Source organism: Lemur catta, chromosome 2, assembly GCF_020740605.2.
Source record: "Lemur catta isolate mLemCat1 chromosome 2, mLemCat1.pri, whole genome shotgun sequence".
In the NCBI taxonomy this organism is placed as follows: Eukaryota; Metazoa; Chordata; class Mammalia; order Primates; family Lemuridae; genus Lemur; species Lemur catta.
The window spans coordinates 117,624,283-117,649,620 of record NC_059129.1 but is presented as its reverse complement, the minus strand read 5'-3'; the positions used below and the strand labels follow the sequence as shown (position 1 = coordinate 117,649,620).

The following is a 25,338-nucleotide window of genomic DNA, read 5'->3' as shown; positions in this document are numbered from 1 at the left end:
CACAAAAATGTTCTGCAAATAAACTTTAAAATGAGACAATGAATAGTTTTGTTTCAACAAAAGGCACCTCCAACAGCTTAAGGAGTTTGAATCATAAACTTTATAACAAGTATAGGTAGGTTTTATTGAAACTGAATTATGAATGTACATTCTGGCTTCACTAACACTGTAATCTGCACTCTGAAAATCAGTCAGTCTTTATGAAACACACATTCAGTTAAAATTCAGGTTTCACTCTCCCCTCCTTACAGTACACACAGAGATGGTGAGCTGTAAACAATCCACTCCCCTCCTGTAAGAAAGACTCCATCTTTATGTTGTCTGAGACTCTTTGTGGGAGTAAGAAGGTAACTTGTTGTTTGTTGATAAGTCCTGGCCACTGGCATCTCCATCGTATTTTATAGCCCGAGGAGCGACTTGTGCCATCTTTCCTTCTCTTGCACATGCATACATACAGCACACCAGCAAGTGTTTACAAATCAAGTGAAGCTTGAAGGGCAGCAACAATAGATATTTCTGCACTACATCTTTTTTCTCAGGGGATTAGAGAGCACCAGTTTTGACTGCATCAGGGATTTGGCCACATTCTGGCTTCTATTTAAGTGAATACTGAAATACAAAACTTATTATTTTCTTCAAATAAGGTAAAAGGAGACAAAGGGGGAAAAAAAACAGAAAAGAAAATGCCAGCATTGGCAAAATGTAGAAAGTTCAAATCTCAAACCACATGCTAACTCTTAAACTCTTTGCTTCTGAGACTAAAATTTGCAACAGAATAAAAAAGACGCAGGGTTATGTCTCAATTACTTTTGGGGGGAATATTCAAACCTTTTTAACTCTTGTCATGATTCTACTGTCTTACAAAACCAAGTGCTGATGATCTGCCTTATTTATTGTTATCATTGCTGAACAATGACTGTAGTTTTTAATTGAGCTGAAACGTGAAATATTTATTTATTCTAAAATTTGAAGAAAAGGTCACTTAAACTAAAAAATCTCATTTAGTGAGGTATGTGAAATAGTGTGATCAGAGAAAAAGACATATGGGGACAAAAAAAAAAAAAAAAACCAACCACAAAGTATCACAGTGTAGCCAGGTGAAATCAGTGTGAGAGAGGCAAAGAAGGTACAATGAAAGATGTATGACAACATTGTTTCCATCAATTCCACTAACAAGATGTTCTGTGTACCACCAGACTCTTACTGCAGTGCAGAACAATTTGCAAAATAATCTATTTGCATACTCACAAAATTACCTGGTATCTTCTATGACATACAAACCTGCTATGGCTTCTGCCTGACACCTGATTTGATATTCTAAAATAATTAACAATATAGCTGACAGCATTTTTAAAGTACATGCTTTTTTTATTTCATACAAAAACAATCTCCTGTTATAGTGAGAAATATCAAAAGGAAACCAAAGGAATACAGATTTAAAAGTGAATTTTGGTCCTTGATTTACTCTTTTACTAAGAGTCTCCACATCAATGAGAAAAGCAATATGGATCTTCTGCATTAAAGGACTTTCTGCTCTATTATGTGCTCAGTATAGTATAAACATTTAAAGTATCATATTTTTATATTCATTAGTTTCCCAATGAGAGGCTTCACAATTTTTTTGTTTTGTTTTCCTACGCTGGTCTAATAATTTATAAAATTAGATTATTTATGAACATATATTGATTCCATATTCTTAAAGAACATAACATAAACTGACATGAAAGAGAAATTAAGATTATGTGTATGAACTCAACTCTCTGCCTCCATGGTATAAAATTTGTCTACATATGTGTGATATCTCATTTCATATCATTGGATAAGGCCATGTGTGTTCACGATGTTGAAGTCTCCTGGATCCTCCATGCGTTAGTCTCTCTTTTTTTTTATATTGCTAATATTTTCCTTGCTTATAATCCCTTTCCCATGGTCTATAAACATGCTTACTTTTCTCACAATTAATCATCCTTTCACTTTTGTACACTGTGCCCTTGCTTCCTTTTACGTTTATGTTCATGGAAAACAATAGTCTACACTCACAGTACTAGGTTCACGTGTCTCATTCATCCTTTAAACATTTGAGATTATTTATGCCCCAGGACTCCACTGAAACTGGTATCATGATTGTCACCAGTACGGTCCTAATTGTCAGTCCCAATAGGCTCATTTTAATTGGACTCTTTGGGTCATATAAAAACCATGGATACTCCCTTGAAGTATTCCCACCATTTAGGTTCCATGATACCATGTTCATTCTTGATGATCTTCTGTGTTTTTTCTTTTAATACGATTACCGATGATGTATTGAAAAATCATGATGCATAGGAAAATCACAATATTGTATGGTGAAGACATGAGAATGTTCAGGGTTGAAGGAGATGGGACCAACATGGCCCTGCCTAGTTCCTCTGATGGGCAAAGGAAGTAATTGTCTCAGCACAATTGTCTCTTATAACCCAATGACAGCACAACAGTGAATTGCATATGACCTACAATACGTGTTTTTCTGAATTTCTGACTGGTATCTTAAACTCATCATGTCTAAAGTAAATGCAATTTTTTTCCTCATAAACTGCTTCTCATGCTATTTTCCTTTTTTTTTTTTTTTGGTGAATGGTGGTAGCTTCTCTCAGGTCACATGGAAGCCACCCTTGGCTTATCTACTATCATCACACTCAAAAACCAACCGCTTCTAAATCTTTCTTATATGATGTCTTACTGACCTTTCCTATAGACTTCTCCATAGAAGAAGAACTTAACTTGGGTATTTTCTGTTAGAGTTTACCTGCTTTGTCGCATAATGTTTCCATAAGTAGCCTTGATCAGAATATAATGAATATCATATAATATATCCAAGAAGTCTTCACGGGTCACAGTTCTACTGATTCGAGGATCATCACCATAATATTTCCATTCTTTCTGTTGGCAAGAAAAGAAACCACTCTGACAAAACTGAATACAAAACCATTGGCATCTTTGCACTCAACAACTAATAATATTACCTCTGTCATTTCAATTTCATGCCTGGTCAGTTGGCCAATTAGAGGAGCCGCCATATGCCTGATGATAATTCTAGCATGAGTAGGAGTCCCACCTCGAATGATAACTTGAGGATTATATGTAGAGAAACCTGTCTCTTCCCGAGCCTCAAAATAGATTGTGTACTTGAGTTTGCCCCCATAGGCCATCAACTGACAAAATAAAATGGAGACTGATGAGTTAGATGAATCTCCAAATGGCATGATTCCAAAAAACATATTTTATCTTGTTCTCACGTGACTTCAAAGTTCTTGTTCTTACCTTCTTTCCTTCAAATTGTTCTGGAAGTTTCCAATAGAAAGGTTCCAAATGGAGATCTTGTCTCACTAGACTCATGTTTGCAATAATCTCTGGATGCTGAAAAGCAATGCCTTTCGTAGTTGTGTGCTGAAGGGCCTCATCCACCAGGGGTAGAATGGTCTGCTCGGGCTTCAGAGTCACCTTCATGGGGTCAAAGTACAGCAGGAGGCTGAGTTTAAGTTTTTTGGACATTCCTTTAAAACTAAGTTATGGACTGCACGTCTAACCTGCAGCCCCTGTCAGCATTCTGATGAGGCGTTCTCATAAGAAAGAGAACTCACACAGTGGGATGGCAAGGCAGGAAATAAAGTTTTTTTGACTAGTTTGCATAGTGAAAGCCACAATATCTGTGAAAATTGGAGTCTTTTACACTAATAAAAGTAGAACTAAAAATGGACAGGCGCCCACCCTAAAATTTGATGATTTCCTAAGGCTGGTTGGAATAAATATGCAAAAGTTTGGTTTTCATGGCAGTGTTAGCACATATCAACATTCATGCTCTGGTGCTCTGACTCTTCCCATTGCAAACTGTAATGGTTCTCTTGTAATGCTTCCCTTTTTCACTTGGCATCTATTTCCTTTTGGAGAATACGTGAACTATTTTTAAGAAAGAATAAGAAAGACATTTACTCCAGCTGTCTAACGGCACGTGGCCCCTTTCCCATTTCTAAATGTGCACAGGGGAAAAGGTTACTTAAATGTTTTGCCATTTCCTACTACCCCTCAGCGCCTGACTAAAAGACACCAGCAGGAACTAACATTATACCATTACACGGCTCAGCGGTTCCTTACTCACCCACGTCCGGATCAGGCCTTTTGCTTCAGAGCACTGAGTGGTAGCGCCAAAGCAATAGCAGCTGCTGCAGCCAAGTGGATTCCTGGCATCAAGTCCAAATTTGCCAGGCTGGCATCTGTCACAGTGGACGCCTTCCACATTCACCTGAAGAAAGATGAGAGTCCCTCAGAGTTCATCATGGCAAAGAGATGGGGAAAATCAGGTTGAGAACGAAAAATAGGAGCATACTCTTTTTAAAAAAAAAAAAAAAAAATGAAAACAAAAGAGCACTGAGTATTAGACTCATATTTCAAATGGCATATGTAGTTGAATCTCATTGTTCATGGGTCTTTCCAAATTGCTTTCTTTATAAATAAGTACATTCCTAAAGGTATTGTATATTGTTTTTTAAATCTAAGCGGCACATTTCCTACAATTCTGCTGCAAGCAGTATGAAAGACTCATGAGAATTTCAAAAGCAAAATAAAAATATTGATTCCTAAACAGTGCTGTTATTAAAATTGTAAAAAATCAGGCAGGAGGTTAAAAATGTACATTTATATAATTATAACGTAATGTATATACATAGATATAACATGTATTAAATATAATATGGGATCTCAATTATAAGATGTAATAATGCAGCATTGAACTCTGTTTTGGCTGTGGCCTTTGACAGTAGAAGCTGCCATTGCCCTAACCCCTCAAGCCTACTTTAACAAGCACTGTCCAGGTTTCATCCCCCGTTTCCTCTATCCCTCTTTGCACAGACTTCATCTTGAAAAAACACCTCTGACACAGTTTTAACTGCACTTATCCTGGGATTGATTTCTCAGAAATATGTAAGGAGAAAAATCCCTTTTATCCTTTTTAATTGGCTCTTTTTCTACACCATTTAACAATATTAATGAGGGCTAAAATTTGCACATAGTCACTGTTTGTAATGACAGTGTTTGTATGTGATGAAATTTTACTGAATTTCCGCAGCAGTAAATATATTTTCCAGTGTACGGTGATTGCAGATTAACTTTAGGAGAAATGGTTTTTTTATAAGCTTTATTATTTAGCTGTGATTTTCTCTGATCATGCTTAAAAGAGCTGTCTTCCCAGCCCTCCCTCCCAGATTATTCTTGTTGAAGCAAAACTAATACATAAAGAAAAATAATTTGCCTTTACCATCAAAAATGCATCATCTCTACCAACTAGAAAAAAGTTGGGTTTAGGTAGAAAAGCAGTGCTTATCCGTAAGCCAACGAACATATATCAAGGAGAACTCAGGATCTCACAATGACATTTTGTCTGTTTGTTTAGCTTAATGAAGCGGGAATAAAGAACACAGAATGAACTGAAATCTGAGCAGTGGAAACAGTATTGAGTGAGGTTTTTTTCTCTTACTGCATTTCAGCAGCACATACCTTGCAAGTACATTGCCCGGTCTGATCACTACAGGAGCATTTTTTAGTCTGTGAATCACAGGTCGCAGTGTCTGTCCCTGGCAGGAAGCAGTCACAGGGATTGCAGTGAGGGAAGTTCCAGTGACCTCGATTGCACTCTGCACATTTTGCACCAGAAAATTTTGGATGACAGTTACATTGGCCTGTATTTACATTGCACTGTAAATCCAAGGATCCCACTGAGCTGCAGTTACAAGCCTATGGAGGAGATAAAAACAGCAACCATTAATACAACTTTATGGGAAATATCTTAAAATTTTAATTCTAATGTTTCTATGCTTCCACTAAACACATATTAATCATGTATCTATTATATCCTTTGTACTATTCTAGTTTAGTCGCTTGGGAAACATCAATGAACATAAACATTGAAATTACTTCCTGTGTTTATAAAAATATAAGATTGTCCAGAAATCATAATGCTGTGTGCATAAGAAAGAAAATATGTTTTCTCTGACTTTTTGTGGTAGGCAGGGCTTAGGTATTGGTTTTCTTCAAACACTTTTTGTCTCAAAGATTAAACTTTAGACAAAGTCAATTTACCTTATCATCTTGTAATTGTATCACTTAAAAAGTTCTACAGAGAACTACCTAGCAGAGGGAGACAAGTAAATATGTAAATATAACATGATAGAACAGGAATTATATAGTAAGCACAAAATGCTATAAGAATACATAAGGACCACCAAACCAGACTTGGGGGAGCCAGAAGGGACTTAGAGGAGAAATATAATAATATATAGTATATTGTTTTTTGGTATTTGAGCTTTGCTGGTAACTTTTTTTCTTCAACCTGGATGTATACAGGATTTTCTCTATTTATGTAATTCAAATTTTTGCTAGAATTTTTAAAAAACTTGAGCCGTTTTTCATAATTTACTGGAACATGGTGAGTTCTTTCAGTCTGGGAACATAATTGTGTTTTGGTTCAATGCTGTTTCTTCTTCAGATTTGTCTTGGATTTTGACATCTGGTCTAATTTATCAATTTTCTTCTTCAGGACCACCTATAATTCATCACTCTTGTCTATCTGCCACATCTATAATATCCTAATGTCTTCTGCAATCATTTTCCTTTGCTCTACCTTTCTTGCTATATTTGCCTCTCAAATTTGTTCTCTATTTTACACATCCTATTTTACAGTGAAAGTTTTATTGTATGTATATTACCACCAATGCTTATTTTGCAATTTTAGCTTCTTTTGAATAATTTTCTTATGTATCCTCACTCATTTTCCATTTCTTTTTTTTTAAGATACAAAAGTAAAGAATTTATTTTATTTTTTAAAAGGACAGAGAGAATGAGAGAGAGACAGAGAGAGAGACAGAGAGAGAGAGAGAGAGAGAGAGAGAGAGAAGAGACCAGAGAGACAGTATGGCATCCCAAAGAAAGAGAAGGGAGTCATTTTAAATTTCTGCTTATCCAATTGTCTTTTTGTCTTATATTCTCTTTTTAAGGATTTCTGAAATTAATTTACAGAGCTCATATCTGCTTGCAATTTAATAAAAATATCAAGTAGGTTTATAAAATATCACTCAGGATCTTGGAATAAATCATTTTCAGGGGCCAGCTGTGCCAATTATCAATCTACTATCTCTATGATGCAAATTCTCCCTGCTTTGTGATCCTGTAGTTAGACCTACAGACGTTTCTCCATGGCCAGCTGGCAGAATGTTAGGTTTAGTTAATCGAGGGCCCTGGAAAGAGCACACAACGCCATAGAGGTGGGCCCATGATATTTCCATGCTGGGCTCTGGTTCTTCATTAGTATCTTCATCATATCTTTTTCTCATTATTTAACACAGGAGCCCAGCGGTTCAGAAAGAATCCCAGCTGTGCCCTCAGCGGAGAGGGCACACTCTGTCCCCACAGGCATCTTTCTAACTGGCTGTGGCCTGCACACACACTCCGACCTTGAAGGCGGCTTCTCAGTAGCCCCAGCATGCTCAAATCCTCCAGTAACAACGGGCAGTTTCCCTAGACCAGCACTTGCCCACGAACCGTGGCACGTTTGTGTTTGATTTTGTTTTACCATGAGCAGGCTGTGTGCTCCTGTGGTGGCCACACCCTCTTCAAAGAAATCTGAATGTCAGGCCTGATGCAGGTGGGGGGAGGGAGTGTGCCCCCTCCGACCCCTTCGTTCCTTCATTGACTCCCCTCCCTCAGCCTACAGGAAGTAGCTGCTATTTGTACCTGAGACTTCAGCACCCCTTACAGCTCTCTCTTATCATTTTTAAGAAACTAACCACCTTTTACCAGTGAACAGTTTTTTTTATATTCCACTTTCCCTGTTTAAATAGCCTGTATGGTTTCTGTCTCCCAAGCAGAGCCTGATTTGGTACCCAAGTGGCTATCACCTCTCTCTGTTTCTGAGTTTGCCACCATATAGTGTTTGTACTTTGCCTGTGACTTAACTCTTTTTGTTGCTGTTCTATTTTCCTTCTCATATAACTACATTTTTGTAGATGCTTGGACTGCAATTTTATCCTGATTTATATCCTGAATGTTAGGTATCAGTTTTGATTTCAGGAGTTTCATTAGAGTTTGACCATCTGACAGTAGTTTGTGGGTAGAATGGAACTCTCAGAAGTTTTCTTAGGGCTTATTCATGAGTCCAGTGATAGAGTGGATGCTTGGATTCAAAGTTGAATATGTAAAAGCTGGTAACAGAAACTCATAGCATTGTTCAGTCTTCAAAAAAAACCTGAAACTCTTGAGAAATTTTTGTTTTCTTTACACAAATTATGGCTCTATGGAACTTCAAACTTAATAATGTCATTGGCAATAGAAAAAATGAGTGTCCTGTCTAGTTTTTGTTTCCTCTAATCACATGTCTAATTGAAGTCAGATATCTAAACTGCCTTGAGCAATCATCAATACTCTAGTTCTCCTCTAGGTACAGTATATTCTATACCAGTGTTTAGATGTTTTATCATACATGTAAAGATGGCTATAGTCTACTATTTCATGTGTGATAACTCATAGGAAAAAATGATTTACATCTCTACAAGTTATTATCACAAGTCAAACAGGACCACACTTGATCATCATGTTCCAATATTCCAATGTGATCAATTGGAATGACTTTATGACTAACATAAAGATTGCCCTTATTTATAGCTCTTAAGTTTAATAAACATAGTTCAGCCCTAATCTTACTTGACCTCTGTGCTGCAATTAGTACTGATGAATATTCTTCTGTTGAGGGGGGATGGGGGAAACAGGGTCTCTCTCTGTTGCCTGGTCTAGAGTGCAGTAGCATCATCATAGCTCACTGAAACCTCAAACTCCTGGGATCAAGCGATCCTCCTGCGTCAGCTTCCTGAGTAACTGGGACTATACGCACGCACCACCACATCCATGCTGCTCAGGCTAGTCTCAAACTCCTGGCCTCAAGCAATCCTTCCACCCTGGCTTCCCAAAGTGCTAGGATTATAGTCATGAGCCCTCACACCTAGCCTATTCTTTTTGAACAGTCTCCTCTTGGTTTTTAGAGCACTTACATGGTTTACTTCTTTCTTAAGCTGTTAAACTATACAACAACAACAACAACAACAACAAAATCCAAAGACAAAAACCAAGAAACAATTGTTTCCAGCCATTGGATCCAAGTGATCCATGAATAACTAAGCTATTTGCCAGGATAAAGTTCAACACTTTTTGAAGAAATACAACAAAATCCAATAGACAACAATGAAAAATACAGAATTTCTAGCATCCAAATAAAAAATACCAGGCATTTAAAGAATGAAAAAAATATGACTTATAACCAGGAGAAAAATCAACCAATAGAAATAGTCTAGAAATAAAAGAAATGATGAAATTAGCAGGCAACCATCTTAAAAGTGCAAGTATTTATAAATATTATAAACTTTCAAGAATAAATAAAAAATTGGAGTATAATGAAGAGAGAAATGAAAGATATAAAAAATATCCTAAGGGAAATTTCAAGGATAAAACATACAATATTTGTAATGAAAAAATGTACTCAATTGGATTAAAAACAGATTAGAAACTGCAGGAAAAAAAATCAGTGAATTTGGACACTTAACAGTAGAAACTATCAAAAATTTAAAAATAGGGATAAAAAGAAAAACAACAACAAAAAATAAACAGAACCTCAGTGAGATATGGGAAAATATTAAGTGGCTAAACATACACATGATTCCTAGAAGGCGACAATGTAAGTGAAGATTAAAAAATATTTCAAATTATAATGGCTGAAAAATCTCCAAATTTGATGAAAACTATAATCCCACAGAGCCAACAGATCCAACTAACCCTATGAAAAGCAAACATTAAAATAAATCCACAAAAAGATAGCATAATCAAAGTGCTGAAAACCAGGTTAGGATTCCATACTTAGCAAAAATATCTTTGAAAAATAAGCAAAAATACTTTTTTGAACAAAAAATTGAAAAGAATCATTGTCAGCAAACCTGAAATACTAGAAATAATAATAATAAAGATTAGGAAGGTAGTTAATGGAAGAAGAAAAATGATATGAAATGGAAATTTGGATGTAAACAAAGGAATTAAGAGCATTGGAATTAATACACATATGAAACAATAGAAAATAAGTTTCTTTCATTAAAAAAGATAATTCACTATTTAAATCGAAATCATATGATTATGTTGTAAGATATATAATATATAGAAGTAAAATATATGATAACAATAGCACAAAAGATAGGAAAGGGAATCGGAGGTTTACTGTTGTGAGGTTCTTATGCTAAATATAAAGTGGCATAATATCATTTTAAGGTACATTCTGGAAATATAAAGATATATATTCCTAGACAAACACCAAATATATAGAACAAATAGGGGGTATATCTAATAATGCAAAAATGAAGAGAAGATGTTATTTAAAAAATGACTCAATCCAAAAGAAGGCAGGTAAAGAAGAAATAAAGAAGGCAAGAGCAGCTAGGGCAAGCAAAAGCAAGTAGCAAAATGTAGACTTAATCCAACATACCAATATGTACATTATATGGAAATAATTTACATACTCCAATCAAAGGCCAAAGTATTAAGATCATATGAACACCAGAGATTTAATTATATGTTATGTAAAAGAAATACATTAAAATATTAAAAAGAGAGATGGAATAAATGATAGTGTGGAAAAATATATGCCACACAAACACCAATGAAAAGAAAGTTGGAATGGCTGAGTGAATATCAGAAAAAAGTACACTTCTGAATAAGGAATATTACCAGGGAGAAAGAGGGACATTTCATAACAACAAAGGCATCAACTTTTCAAAAAGACATAATAATCCCAAATGTGCATACATCTAATATCACTGCTCCTAAATACATGAATCAAAATCTGAGAGAACTGAAAGAATTAGATAAATCAAAATTATAGTTCAATATGTTCAGTAATTGAGAGAACATGTAGACATAAAAATCATTAAGGATTATTGACCTTCACAAAAGATTTCATCTAAAAACTCCAAAATACATATTATTTTCAAGTGCGCAAGTTATAATAATGAAAGTGGACTCTATTCTGGGCCGTAAAACCAATCTCAATAAATTTCCAAAGGTCTGAAATAATACAAATTATGTACTCAGACCAATACAGAACTAAACTAGATACCAGTAAAGAACTTTATCTTGAAAATTTCCAAATATTTGGAAGTTAAACATCACACTATGAAATAACCAATGAATCAAATATAAATTAAAGAATGTATTAAACTTAATGAAAATTATAATGCAACATATCATAATATGTGGGTGCAACTAAAGTACTGCCTGGAAGGCAATTTATAATATGAAATGCTTATATTAGTAAAGAAGAAAAATCACAAGTCAATTATCTAAGCTTTCATGTTAAGAAACTTGTTACACAAGAGAAAATTAAATTTGAAGTAAGTCATTTTATACAAGTTGTTATATTTATTGGTAAAAATTATTGATATTACCATATTATTATTTTAATGTCTATAAGATCTATAGTGATATCCCCTCTTTTATTTATGATTTTTTAAAATTTGTTTCTTCTTCCTTTTTTCCTGATCAATCTTTCTAGAATATCATCAACTTAATTAATCTTTTCAAAGAACCAGCTTTTGGTTTCTTCTAAAGTATTTCTGTTATCTATTTCATTGTGCAAATTCTTTTGGAATGAAGAGGAAATGTTTCCCAATCATTTTATGAGGCTGGCAGTATTCCAATACCAACACCAAACAACAATACTAGAAGAAAAAAACCCTCCATACCAATATTTCTTATGAACATAAATCTAAAATCATTAACAAAATGCTAGCAAACAGGATCCAACATAATTTAAAAAGGATAATCCCCAATGACCAAGCAGGGTTTATCTGAGGATGGCTAGGTTGGATCAACATTTGAAAATGAATCAATAAGATTTACCATATTAACAGCTTAAAAGGAAATATTTTATAATCATCTCAATAGGTTCAGAAAAGGCATTTAACAAAATTGAGCACACATTCTAGATAAAAGCTCTTAGCAAACTAGGAATATGAGGGAACATCCTCAAACCAATAAGGAGCATCTATAGGCAAAATCATCGTCCTCAACTATAAAAGACTGAATGCTTTCCATTTAACATAATAAATAAGGCAAGCGTGTTTGCTTCTATCACTTCTAGTCAATATTTTACTGCAATAGGATAAGAAAATGAAATAAAATTTACCCACATTGGAAAGGAAGAAGTAAAATTATATTTGCAGATGACATGATTACATAGAAAATCCCAATGAATTTACCAAAAGGCAACTAGAACTAAGTTTAGCACAATATAGAAGGGTAATGTTTAAAAATACTTGTATTTTTCTATTCAAGCAACAAGCAATTGGAAACTTAAATAGAACAAACAGTTCCATTAACTTTGCATCAAAAGTATAAAGCACTGATAAATTTAACAATATATATGCAAAGCTTGCACACCAAAAACTATCAGACATTGCTGAGAAAAAAAGACCTAAGTAAATGCAAAGTTATGCCGTGTTCATACATTGGAAGATCTAACATTCTTAAGATGTCAATACTTCCCCAATTGATCTATAGATTAAATGTAATCTCAATCAAATCCTAGCAGACTTTTTGGTAAAGAAATGACAAGATGAATTAAAAATTTATGTGAAAATGTACAGGATCTTAAGCACCGAAAGGTACTGGAAATAAGGAACAAAGTTGAAGAGCTTACAAGAACTGATTTTATGCCTTGCTACAAAGCTACTGTGGTCACGACGGTGTGGTGTTAGCATAAGGGTAGACATATAGACCAATGAAAGAGTATAAAGTTCAGAAAGGCATGAACATATATGTGATCAATTGATTTTGACAAAGGAATCAAAGTAATTGAATGGAAGAGACAATAGTCTTTTCAACAAATGTTGAAAAAATTGGGTATCCACAAAAAGTGAACTTCAACCATTACCTCACACCATATACAAAAATTAATATTCAAAATGGAACTGGACCTAAATTTAAGAGCTAAAACTATAAAACTTATTAAAGAAAATGAAGGAGAGAAATCTTTGCACCTTGACTTAGGCAAATATATATTTCTTGGATACAGCATAAAAAGCATGAACCATAAAAGAAACAGATAATAAACTAGTGTATATGAAAATTAGATGAAGACACTAAGTGAAAAGCAAGCTATATTCTGGGAGAAATAAAGTTACAGAACATATATATGTTAAAGAACTTGTATCCAGAATGTATAAAATACTCTTAGAACTCATTCCTAAGAAAACAACACAAAACAAAAATACGCAAAAGATTTGTAAACACTTCACAGAAGATGTATGAATGGCAAAGAAAGAAATAAAATGATTCTTAACATCATCAGGCATTAAAGAAATGCAAAACATATGAATACACATCCAACATAATGCTTAAAATTAAAAAGTTAAAATTCCAAATGTTGGTGAAGATGTGGAGGGTTCTTGTGAAGAGAAATGAAAGTGTATGCTCACAAACATGCTTTTGACTTGTACACTAATGTTCAAAACAAAATTATTCACAATAGCCCCAAATTGGAAATGACCCAAATGTCCATCAAATGGTAAATATAAACAAGTAATAGAACATCATACAATGGAATATATTTAATCAATTAAAAAGAACAAACTGCTAATATATGCAACAATATGGATGAATTGCAAAAGCATAACACTAAGTGAAGGAAGCCAAACAAACAAAAAGCCCCCAAACAACATAGAGTATGATTCTATTTATACAAAGTTGTAGAAATGGCAAAACTCCAGTGCTTGAAAGCAAGACAGTAGTTGCATGTGGGGTTAGAAGGAGTTGACTGCAAAGGAGTACAAGAGGTGGTTACACAACTGTAATTATTGGTGAAAATTATCACTTTGTATAAGTGAATTTGATTTTAGTTAATTGATACCTCACAAAAAGCTGATAAAATCCATGAATTCATCACTTTTCCTTCCTGAACTTGCTCCTCCTCCTATAATCCCTAAATGGTACATATCATCATCTACTCTGTTGCAAAGCAAAATCTGGGAGGCATCCTTAAGCTTTTTCTTTTTTATTCCCTAAATCTGAGTTCACCATGCCACATCAGCTTGAGCTCTATAACGTAGCCTACCCCCTATTGAGATCATGGAGGCTTGTTGGCTGCATCCAGGCTCCTGGCATCTCTCCTTAATATTTCCTTGCCTGCTGATGGTGGAGAGATTAAACATGAGTCTGGCCATGCCACTTTCTGTGGTCCACTCATGGGAAAAAAAAATAAGGATTTTTTTTCTAAGTAAACATTGTTAATATGACTCTTCAGAATCTTCTCAACTACTTCCTGAAAACTAAAACCTAGTCATAAATTGGGGGCAACTCCTATAGATTTTTGGAAATTTTCTTTGATTAGTTTCTCATTTCGTTATATTTTGCAGATATATTTCATTGTCTAGTTATGAGGCTATAGCTGTTTCCTGGTTTTATTATAGAATTTTGTTCCTTTTTTTCCTTTTCTTTTTGTTTTTGCCCTTATCACCAATTCAGCTGCATAAATGTGTACTTATGTTATCATGTTTCCCACAAATAAAATGTAAGATACTGATCAATATCTGCAATCACACTATAGTGATAGTTCTATAGTATTTTGTGATATAATATTGGATTCTGAAATGCCCAATTGTACAGTTCTACCAAAATAAACATTTCTACAAAAAAATTATCAGATGAAAAATGTGATTCACTCACCTTACAACCAGTGGTGATACTGTGGCCCCAGGTATTGGGTGCACATTTAGAACACTTCTCCCCAATGGTATTGGGAGGGCAAATGCATCGACCAGTCTTTGGGTCACAGTTATTACCCAGATGGGAACATTCACAAGCTTCACAAGTGAAAGAGGAGAAACAAAGAACACACACAAAAAAATAGTAAAAATTAGATATAAAATGTTGAGCTTTATATTGTGTTGATTTGTATTATTTTCTTTTCTATACTATGTTTAAGGATTCTTGGAAATAAAAACTTATTCATCTTTTATATCATAGTACAGTATATTTCAGAAAGGAATTGTTCAATAAATATATGTTGTATTTCATATAATAATATTGAACGCCAAGGCATTTTTTGCTTTACTATTAAGTTTAAGGAAGGAATGAACTGGTGTTATCAGATTCTATGTTATCTGCAATACCTTATATCCAGGTACTATAAAATTTAAATTTTTTCTATGCTGTATAAATTAATCTTTCCTTCCTGTTGATGATGCTGATTTGCAGTAAAAACCAATAAGCTTAATAGTTCTCAAATTCAGTACATGATGTATACAGTTATAAATGGTACACATCAGGATATTCCAGTTTTGCAAATATTTAAAAATAGTTGCGTTATGGACACTGTCGAAATATTAGGATACTTTCATTTTTATTTACCACCTGCCTTTTTAAAAATAGATTTTTTGTTTTCCTTGCTATGATGCAATATACATATGGAAAAGTACAAATTTCCTATATTGCACTTTTTCAAAGAATGCAAAAGTTTGAGAAGAACTTCAAAGGCATCCAAGATAAGAAATGTATGCCACATATTAGTGAGAGTTGACTCAGCTACTGAATATATTTTAATGCAACATTTCATATAAAAAAATAAGAGTAGAGAAGAAACAGCAAATACTGGAATTCAAATGAAAGACTACTGTTACGAGAAAGTTTTAATTGTTTATATGATGATTAAATCATTTTAACAGAACATATTTAGAATACTTGATTAAGTTTACTTTTTATGAGATCACAATTATCATCGCTCACAGCATTCTATACCAGCTGTGAAAAACTGTTCAGCAAAATACGTGACATATAGCAAACACTAAATAAATGTTAGTTTTTGTTGTTTTTGTTATTATTATTGTTCTTGCTAATTTTAAGCTAAAGCATTTATTTTATATGTGCCATTCATTAAGAAGAAAAATAGTTAACATTATGTTTAAATTTATGTGCTGAAAGTGTCTTGGGACAGTTCAAATCATTACTTGCAAATAGAAACTCTCTAAGTGGTTCTTTAGTGGAATCATAACAATGAATAGGAAGAAGACCTGATAATTAGCTCATTTTCCTCTGCCATAGCACGATGTTTACCACAATTAATAATAATAAAGAGAATTATAATAATGATAAACACATAGCACTTATGTGCCAGGCATCACTCTAAATATTTTATAGCCATTAACTCAATTGATTGTTATAAAAACTCCATGGGGTAGATACCATTATTATCTTAGGTTAATAGATGAACTGTGTAGAGGAAAAGTGAGGTCAAATCACTCAGTCAAGGTCACAAAACTTGATTGGATGGAGCCACCGGACAAATCCCAGCTGTCTGGTGAAAGTCGTGTTCTCAACCATAATGCTATCCTGCTCGTTTTGTGCTTTTTTCCCCTATTCTGTTTCTCTGGGTTAGAATGCTACTAGGTCTACATTTCTAAAATGTTATCACCATTTCATAATTTTGAATAATACCCTTGGTCTCATTTTTAATTTCTATTAGTAGATATATTTGAATGTATAGTACTATCTCATTAATTCTTATCAAGTAAAATGTGAGTGCTGGATTTGAATAACAGTATATTTTAACATGCAGCTTTATAACTTTTTAGCATATACAGATATTGGCTTAGAGATCACACACAGATTCTTCAAGGATCTACAATTATAACATTTAGAATAACTTATAATGGCTTAATTTATGATAAAAACCACATATATCTAAAGTGTTGGAGAATGTGTAAAAGATATTGGTTCTCTAAATATTTTAAAATATTATTTCCACTGCTTCTCATATAAATTTGCTACAATAGTGAGTAATAATGTTTTAAAATTTTACCATGATGCTTTAGAGTGTAGGCATTTCATCAAGGTTGAATCAATGAGTTTACTAAGCAAAGGTAATATTCAACCTAGTGATTGTTAGAATAAGAGTCAATTCTAAATTAGTGGCATATAAATCAAAGGTAATGTTCAATCTTTGCTTTTGGAAAGATTTGTGCTAATTGGCATTTTCTTAGTTCATGATCTGTGTGAAGTTGTGTCTGGATGTATAAGAATACTATTAATACTTCAAGGAATCATGGTTAGATTTTCCCATGAACTAAATATCCAGAGCCAACCTGTTTCTCAGAACATCACAATTTTCAAGGCAGCTGAAAGTAGATGGAAACATATTTTTTGTACCAGAAAAAATATTAACTTCCTGATTCCTACGCCAATATTGCAATAGGAAAAGGAAAAGTTGAAATGCATTGGCTTGGGAGTAGAGTTTAAACTAAGATAACATTGGCACCAGAAAAAATTGAACATTTTACTTTCAAGCTGCAGCAGTCATTGAGTGACTGGCTAAATGGAGGTCACAGACAGGGAGGGACACAACAGAACTGGTATTAGCTGATTTTTATGGAGGACTTGCAAGCAAAGTTATTTATAGGGCAGTGTTTCAAACTGCAATACATTTCATTTGTGAATAATGTAAAATAAATGTATGTTACTCATTAGGTTAAATATTTTGTATCATATATTGGTTGTGAATGTGCACTTCCTTTAACCAAACTGTTACAGAAACTAAGACACCAAAACCAGAGAATGAATATGTAGGACTTAAGTCCTTTTTACAGACCTGTGCAGCCACCTTCTTGAAAGTTGAAATAGCCATGGGCACAGCGGTCACATTTCTTCCCTGTGACTCCAGGCTGGCACCAACATTGTCCACTCTCTTCACAGTCGAATGATTTAGACCCAAAAGAATTACAGTTACAGGGAACACACCCCCTTGCTGATTGCAGTCCAAAGGTTTCAGGCTGGCACAGAACAGGAATGAGGAAAAACAAAACTTAAATCAATTAACTCACAGTGAAACAAGATGCACGATAGATATCAAGAAAATAAGTGGGAAGAGAGGAACCTATGAGCTATCAGGGTTCTTAACTAATGTTCAGACAATTGGACTGTCATTTAACTAAATGGACCTTTTCTATGATATCCAAAGAGAAAAGTTCAATTATTCTGGAATTTCACCAAAAATTAATGGCAAAATTAGGTACCATTTTTTCGGTTATATTTTCACCAGCCTTTCCTTGTATTTCCCAAGGTTATAATAGCAATGTGGAAATAAGCTGTGGGTGGTATTTCTAGTTTTAATTTAAAATTTTACTTGCTTTATTCTGAATAATCTGAGTTGATTACTTTCAGGTCTTATGAACTTCTACTTGGTAAAAATGCTTTCAACATTATTTACCAGTAGCCTAAATTTAAAATAATCTTTCTCCTCTATTGTTTGATCTAATTTTCTTATATATTCATAAATACTTATCATCACTATAGTGTTCACATTATAAATATAATTTACAGATTATGTGTACAGTTGACCAAATAATTGGCTCAACAAAGATCTGGTTTCTTGGGTTTCATTCTAACAATCGAAACTGATTTGTGAGAACACATATTAAAGATTAAGTAAGTTAAAGAGAACTTTCATTTTCTGATGAGTTATTCATATGCATATCCCTTATCTATTTGTAAAAAATTGTTTTCTATGGTCAAGTTTGCATTACTGGCTTTGGCTGACTTTTTTGAAAATGCATGTTATCAGGCCTAGAGTTACTAGGCTAGAAAATGCTGGTGGATTAAAAAAATCACTCCTAGTAAAAAAAAATGAAAAGCATATATCCTACTTAAATTACTTCAGGGTGGTTTTTTTAAATATAAAGTATGTCACATTATTATGATATTTTAATCTGGAAAATTAGTCTCAGTAATTACTTCTTTGTAAAAATAATTCTTATTTTGGAAAATTAGACTTAATAATTGCTTCCTGGTAAAAATAAATCTTGCCACTTAATGTGAGCCACCCAAAGAGAAATGAATAAGCCTTATTATATGTTTTAGCTAAATTATTGTTAGCAGTTAGCAGTTTTAAAAATAAGTTCTAGAAAACAAAATCACACAGAAAATTAGACTTTTAAAATGACTATAGCTAAGAATAGTTTTATTTTTTAAATGCAAAATGGGTTGATTGAGCTTGGTAAGAATTTTAATTTTTATGTTTACTGCTAGCTTTATTTTTATTTCTAGTTCTAATTCAGATTTCATTATATGATTAAAGAAGAAAATGCATAACATCTCCAGCAAATAACATGATTTTGAAATTGAATTCACCTATATAAAGAAAAACTAAAACATATAATATTTTTATTCAAAATGGTAATTTCATTGAAAATTCTAGATACCTTGCCTAGAGAAATAATCAGAAATTGGGACAATGATTAAAGAGAAAGCATGCCCATTACAATGTTATTTATCATAGTGAATACCTATAGAGGCACTTAAATGTTCAATGTTGGAGAAATAGTTGAATATAAATTATGCTAAATTCACACTACAAAATGATATGCAATAATTAAAATCCAATTTTGAAGTAGTTTTAATGATATGAACATGCTTAGGATATAGCATTAAATAAAAGTTTAAAAAAGCAGATTATAAAATTATATAAATACTATGATTCCAACTACATATCTATAATGACACATATACCACACAGACACACACAAATAGAACCACAAATATATACACAAAAGACTAGAACATAATATATTAAAACTTTTAAAAATATCTCAATTGTAGAACTAATACTTGCATTCATCTTAATGTCTGAAATTTTCTTCACTACCACACACACACACACACACACACACACACACACACACTCACCCTTTAATGGGTAAATCAATCAATATTAAATGAAATTCCAAATCATAGTTATCATTTAAACATTCCAAAGTTGATTATGTAAGGACATACGCAAGAAGAAATGTATCTACCACACTTTTAAAATCCTTAAATAATATAGTTTTAAAGGCTAAGTTATAGCAAAATAAATACTACCGAATTTCAGTAATAAATTGTTAATAAATTTAGTATTCAAAAATTTATTTCAAAGGCTAAGGAAAACCCCACTAGTAAACAAACTTCAGGAGCAAATGTTCCTTGTCAGTAATTGAGATTAATGACATAAAGCACATATGGAAGAGAATGTCTGTCCAGACTCAGTAAGAAGTTGCATGGGCTCCCCGAAATTCTTCTTTCCTGGGGTAAAGATAAAAACCAGCACTTTCATATTGTGCTTCCTTTGTGCCAAGTACTGTTCTAAAATATTTCACAAATATGAATTTATTTATTCTTCAGGACAACCCTGGCAGACAGTTGTTATTTTCATCACTTTTTTATAGAGTGGTGAAACTGAGGCACAGAAAGGTTAAGTAAGTTGCCTAAGGTCATCAGCTAGCCAAGCGTGGGGGCAGTGTTCGAAACCAGCCAGGCTGGCCTCAGAGTCTGTGCTCTTAACTCTCACACATAGGGCCTCAGAGGAAAAGCAGTCTCAGGATAAAACACTGCTTTATATAACAGTACTGTAAGATATGTAGGAAAAGGGCAAGAATGAGTGTTGATTTTCTGCTAAATTTATATTTTGGAGATATTTTGATGAGTTAATATTCCTTTCTTTTAAATTTATGCATCTGTTTTTGAAAAACAAAATTTAAAGATTTCTTTATTTCATAGCAATAGTAATAATACATTTATTACTATTTACAACAATAAATGTTACAGTAGTAAGATTTATTAAGAACTCTCCATGTTTCTGTCTTATGTGCTGTTCTCACTTCCTCCCCAAAACAGCCTTGGAGGTGCATCATCAGATTACCTGCAAGAGAACCCGTGGTGCCAAATGTTGACGACTGACAACCTCCAGTTTTCAGTCTTTGGATCCATCAGAGGAGTTCTGCAATGGACTGATGTTTATGTGCCCCCAAATTCATATGTTGAAATCCTAATTCCCCCAATGTGATCGTATAGATAGGAGGTTGGGCCTTTGGGAGGTAATGAGGTCATGAGGATGGAGCCCTCATGAAGGGGATTAGTGCCCTTATAGAAGTGCCCTCAGAGAGATTCCTCTGCCATATGAGGTTACTGTGAGAAGATGCCCATCTAGAGAAAGCAAGCCTTCACCAGAAAGGGAATCTTCCAATGCCTTGATTTTGGACTTCCCACCTTCCAGAACTGTGAGGAATAAATTTCTGTTGATTATGCGCAACAGCCATGCTGTTTTCTAATAGCAGCCCACATGGACTAAGATGACCTCACACAAGGTAATGCTGCTTCCAGATTTCTCCCCATCAATGGCTGACTACAGTAAGGTATTAAAACTTTCCTGCCCAATTCAGGATTCTTCTAATGGGCAAAATTTGCCTGGGCATTTCTCATTGGCCTGGTCAAAAAAATTGGGATTTTGGCAAAATGCACCAAATGAGGTTTTCCTACACAATCTTTCCTTCTCTTTCTTTTCTCAGGAGTCAGAATCCCATTGTAGCAGAAGGCTCCTGGCATGCTATGCTCTCTCCCCCTTCATCCTTCATGGCATTTTCCCGAGGAAATCTCTTGGTATTTGCCTCTTGGAGGATCCAAGCAGTCACAAACCCTCTGAAGTGGGTCCTACTGTAGATGAAGAAGCTGAATTACAGAAAGATTCAAGGAACTTATAGCAAGTGGTGAGGCTGGGATTTGAGGTCTTCTGATGTCAGAATTTGTTTTCTTAAAACGTGCAATAATGAGCCAAGAGATAAAGCTAAAGCCATGAATTTTTTTGTTTGTTTGTTTCTTCTCCTTTACTTATGTTACTCTCTCCTTCTTCTATGCCCTCAACTCCCCACAAGGCCCTGAATTCACAATGGCAAGGCTTGTCTCCTGTTCCTTCACAACTCGGACTGGGGCCTCTTCTTCCCTCCCTTCCTTTCTTCCTTCTTCCCCAGCATTTGTTTTGTTTTGCCTGGGAGATGGGGGACCTCATTTTTGTAATTGAAAACAACCTTTCTCATTTTGTATGTGTTGTGCATTTATAGTGCATGAAAATGTTTCTTGTGTTTGTTGTACACATAAGCACAATTATGATGTGGAAATTACCAAAATTCTTAATTATGATGAAATGTCGGACAAATGTCAGAGAAATGGGCTGAGTTTTTTTGGGCAAGTCACTTTCTTTGCTAGATTTCCCTTTATTTATTCATGCATAAAACTGAGTTTTCTCTAAACGATGCTCGAGGTCCCTTTCATTTCTAAGATTATAGGTTTCCACAAATAAATTTTTATTTGATATCTACATATCCATGGTTAATTCAAACTTTTATGAAGCTATGAACTTAAATATACTTTTTAAAGCATATGGATAGTAATTTTTAAAAAGGCAAGGGTTCAATCAGCAATTGTCTAATTTTTGCATTTGCAGTTTGCACACTTAGCAATCGTTATTTCGTAAAATGCCACCAGAGAACTTCAGCTGCAGCACACAGAACACAACATGCTGAGGCACGAGCCATGCAGCGCCTCTGGGATTACCGGAGCTGGGGCCCGATAGGCTCCCCGAGGGCACCCACTGGAGCTGCTGATGCCCCACCTCTGGTGAGACCCCAGCACCCGCTGCGCTCTCCGAGGCTGTTCCTGCTGTCGGTGCACCTGCCTGCCGAGGTTGCACTGTTTCCCTAGGAAGCCTGATTTACAGATACATCTTCCTGTAATATCACATTGCGGTGACACAGAGCCACGGGGATCGCAGTCACAGAGCATACAGAGTCGCTTCTCTGGGTCCCACCACATATTGGGCTTTAAAAGCCAACAGAAAAATAAAATGAAAACAAAACAGAGCATACAGTATTATTTAAGAGATAGGAGATGATATTTTCAAACTTCCTACAGAAAGGCCTGCTTGACATGTGAGAAATGCTTGGTTCTGCTTACTACTCTTTATCACGAATAGAATGTACGAATGTGAAAGAGCCAGCCCAAATGCAGGTGTTCTCAGGGAGGAATCTCCAGGTGCTCACCATACTGAAGGCAGAGCAGTCGGTATGTTCAGGGATTGGGAGCAACACACTGTATTTTTTTTTTTTTTTGAGACAGAGTCTCGCTGTGTTGCCCAGGCTAGAGTGAGTGCCGAGGCGTCAGCCTAGCTCACAGCAACCTCAAACTCCCGGGCTTAAGCAATGCTACTGCCTCAGCCTCCCCAGTAACTGGGACTACAGGCATGCACCACCATGCCCAGCTAATTTTTTTTATATATATGTTTTAGTTGGCCAGATAATTTCTTTCTATTTTTAGTAGAAACGGGGTATCGCTCAGGCTGGTCTCGAACTCCTGACCTCGAGCGATCCACTCGCCTCGGCCTCCCAGAGTGCTAGGATTACAGGCGTGAGCCACCGCGCCCGGCCGACACTGTATTTTAACTGAATATTTCGTTTTACCAAAATGGTGTGTCTTAAAAAGTACCTTGATTGGCTTCTCTACTGAAAATGTTTGTTAAATAGAGTGCTCGCAGGAACTAGCTTTTAAAAGACGGAATTAGAAAGTGTTTGCTAAAAGCAAAAGGAGTGACATTTTACTCTTCCAAACCATGAAGGCAAAGGAAAGAGTATTTTACTCTCTATAGATTAAGATTAAACTTGTATGTTATTTGTTTGAAAAATATCTGAATTACAGCAAATATGATACAAATTCCATTGCCGAAGAAATGCAGGTAGAAGGTCAAATGCTAATGTACAGCACTTTTTTTTCTAGTTTCTGAAAGTATTTCACTGATCACAGCAATTTTGCCAGTAGACTTTGATAATCCTGAGCTCTTCTTTCAATATACTAAGGTGTACAAAACATGTCACTGAAAGCCAGTGACAATTTTCAAGGAGGAGGTAATTCATCAGTCAGCTCCTGCTCCTTACCTTGCATTTGTCACATCGCTGTCCCTGCACGTTAGCTCTGCATTCACACTGCCCAGTTCGAGTGTGGCAAATCTCTGAGAAGGAGCCATTGGCATTACAACGACAGGCTGCAAAGAGAAGAGGGATCTGTGGCCAGGAAAAAACTTTCTAATAGTCTTAATGGGCTTGTTAAATAATAATATAGCCCACATGGTAACACGGACACCTGAGTTCAGTTTTTTAATCTGCTAAGTATTGTTAGGGATTCTATCATTTGATCTCCATAACAACTCTACAAGCTGTAGAGATAATTCATATAAAGGCTTTAGCACAGTGCCTGGTCTATTATATGCTATTGAAATATTAATGTCATCATTATTATTCCCATCTTAAAAATGAAGACACTGAAATTCAAGGAAACCATAACTTATACAAGGTTATGTGCTTAGTAGGCCATAGAAATGAGTCTAGAACCTGAATGAGACTTAGAGTTCCCTGAGTTCAGGGGCAATTCTGTTTCACATCTTCGTAGAAGCATTGGGATAACATTGAAAATATTGTAATCGTATGGTAAGTAATGTTTACTGACGTTAGGGCTAAAACAGTTTTGAGAAATTATCAAAATGAATAGCACCCATGGAATAATTATAATGTTACTATTAATCAAGAAACATTTAATTAATTATATTTTTCAATTTAACAATTATTTATTAACACTATGGGACAGTTTTTGGGGGTTAAGTAAAATAAATACATGTAACTTTAAGATTAGAAAACTATACACAATAACAAAAACACTTTCAAGTGTGTTAGTATAGCATTAATATAATATTTAGACATCACTTTTTAAAAATTTATATACTATCTCCAAAGATAGAAAATATATTTGGTTTAATTAATCTTTTGTCTTTTTTTACTTTATTATGAAGTTTGATGTTATTCTGAAAAATATTATAAATCAGTCTAAAACTTAAATGGGCTTTTCACAAATAAAATAGTAACTAATTGCTTACTCTTTATATTTTTAATGCTACATATAATTGCATTGATACCAGAATAAAAATGTGAGGGAGAGATGACATGGGAATTTAGGCTATTTATGGATGGTTTTGGTAAATTTTGTACAATGTCCCTGAATATTTTGACTTGAACACAACTTACATTAAAAACAGCTACTTTGTTAGCCTATGCTATTATTTTGTTTACCTGGCTTCAGGTTCTACTTCCTTTTGCTGCTTTTCTAAAAATTGTTTGATTTATCTTCCAGCAACCTTTGTCTTTCAGTGACTGCTAACTTGATACTTAGTGTGGGGGCCATTGAGAAACTAGCAAGAGCCTAAGGATAGTCTATAGCTAAAGTGTAAGAAAAGGCTGAAGAAAATACTTTCTTTACATATTCATTTTCACTTGGACAATAGAATTGTATATATTTTTATTTCTTTATGTAAGTTTCTTATGTTATTATACATAAATTTTTAAAATCTCAAAATATTTAGAATTTAGAAGTCACTTTTTT

General features: G+C 34.4%; 1 protein-coding gene across 1 annotated transcript in view; it reads right to left on the bottom strand.

The window, feature by feature from the left end:
* LAMA2 (laminin subunit alpha 2) overlaps positions 1 to 25,338 on the bottom strand; it is a 554,924-nt gene that overhangs the window by 188,328 nt on the left and 341,258 nt on the right. Inside the window, exons 20-27 of the mRNA XM_045544336.1 lie at positions 23,844 to 23,950; positions 17,699 to 17,879; positions 14,782 to 14,918; positions 5,530 to 5,766; positions 4,136 to 4,279; positions 3,301 to 3,480; positions 3,003 to 3,191; positions 2,786 to 2,919 (exon numbers count right to left, since the gene is read on the bottom strand). Of these exons, the coding sequence (XP_045400292.1) occupies positions 2,786 to 2,919; positions 3,003 to 3,191; positions 3,301 to 3,480; positions 4,136 to 4,279; positions 5,530 to 5,766; positions 14,782 to 14,918; positions 17,699 to 17,879; positions 23,844 to 23,950 (1,309 nt within the window). The remainder of the gene's footprint in view (positions 1 to 2,785; positions 2,920 to 3,002; positions 3,192 to 3,300; positions 3,481 to 4,135; positions 4,280 to 5,529; positions 5,767 to 14,781; positions 14,919 to 17,698; positions 17,880 to 23,843; positions 23,951 to 25,338) is intronic.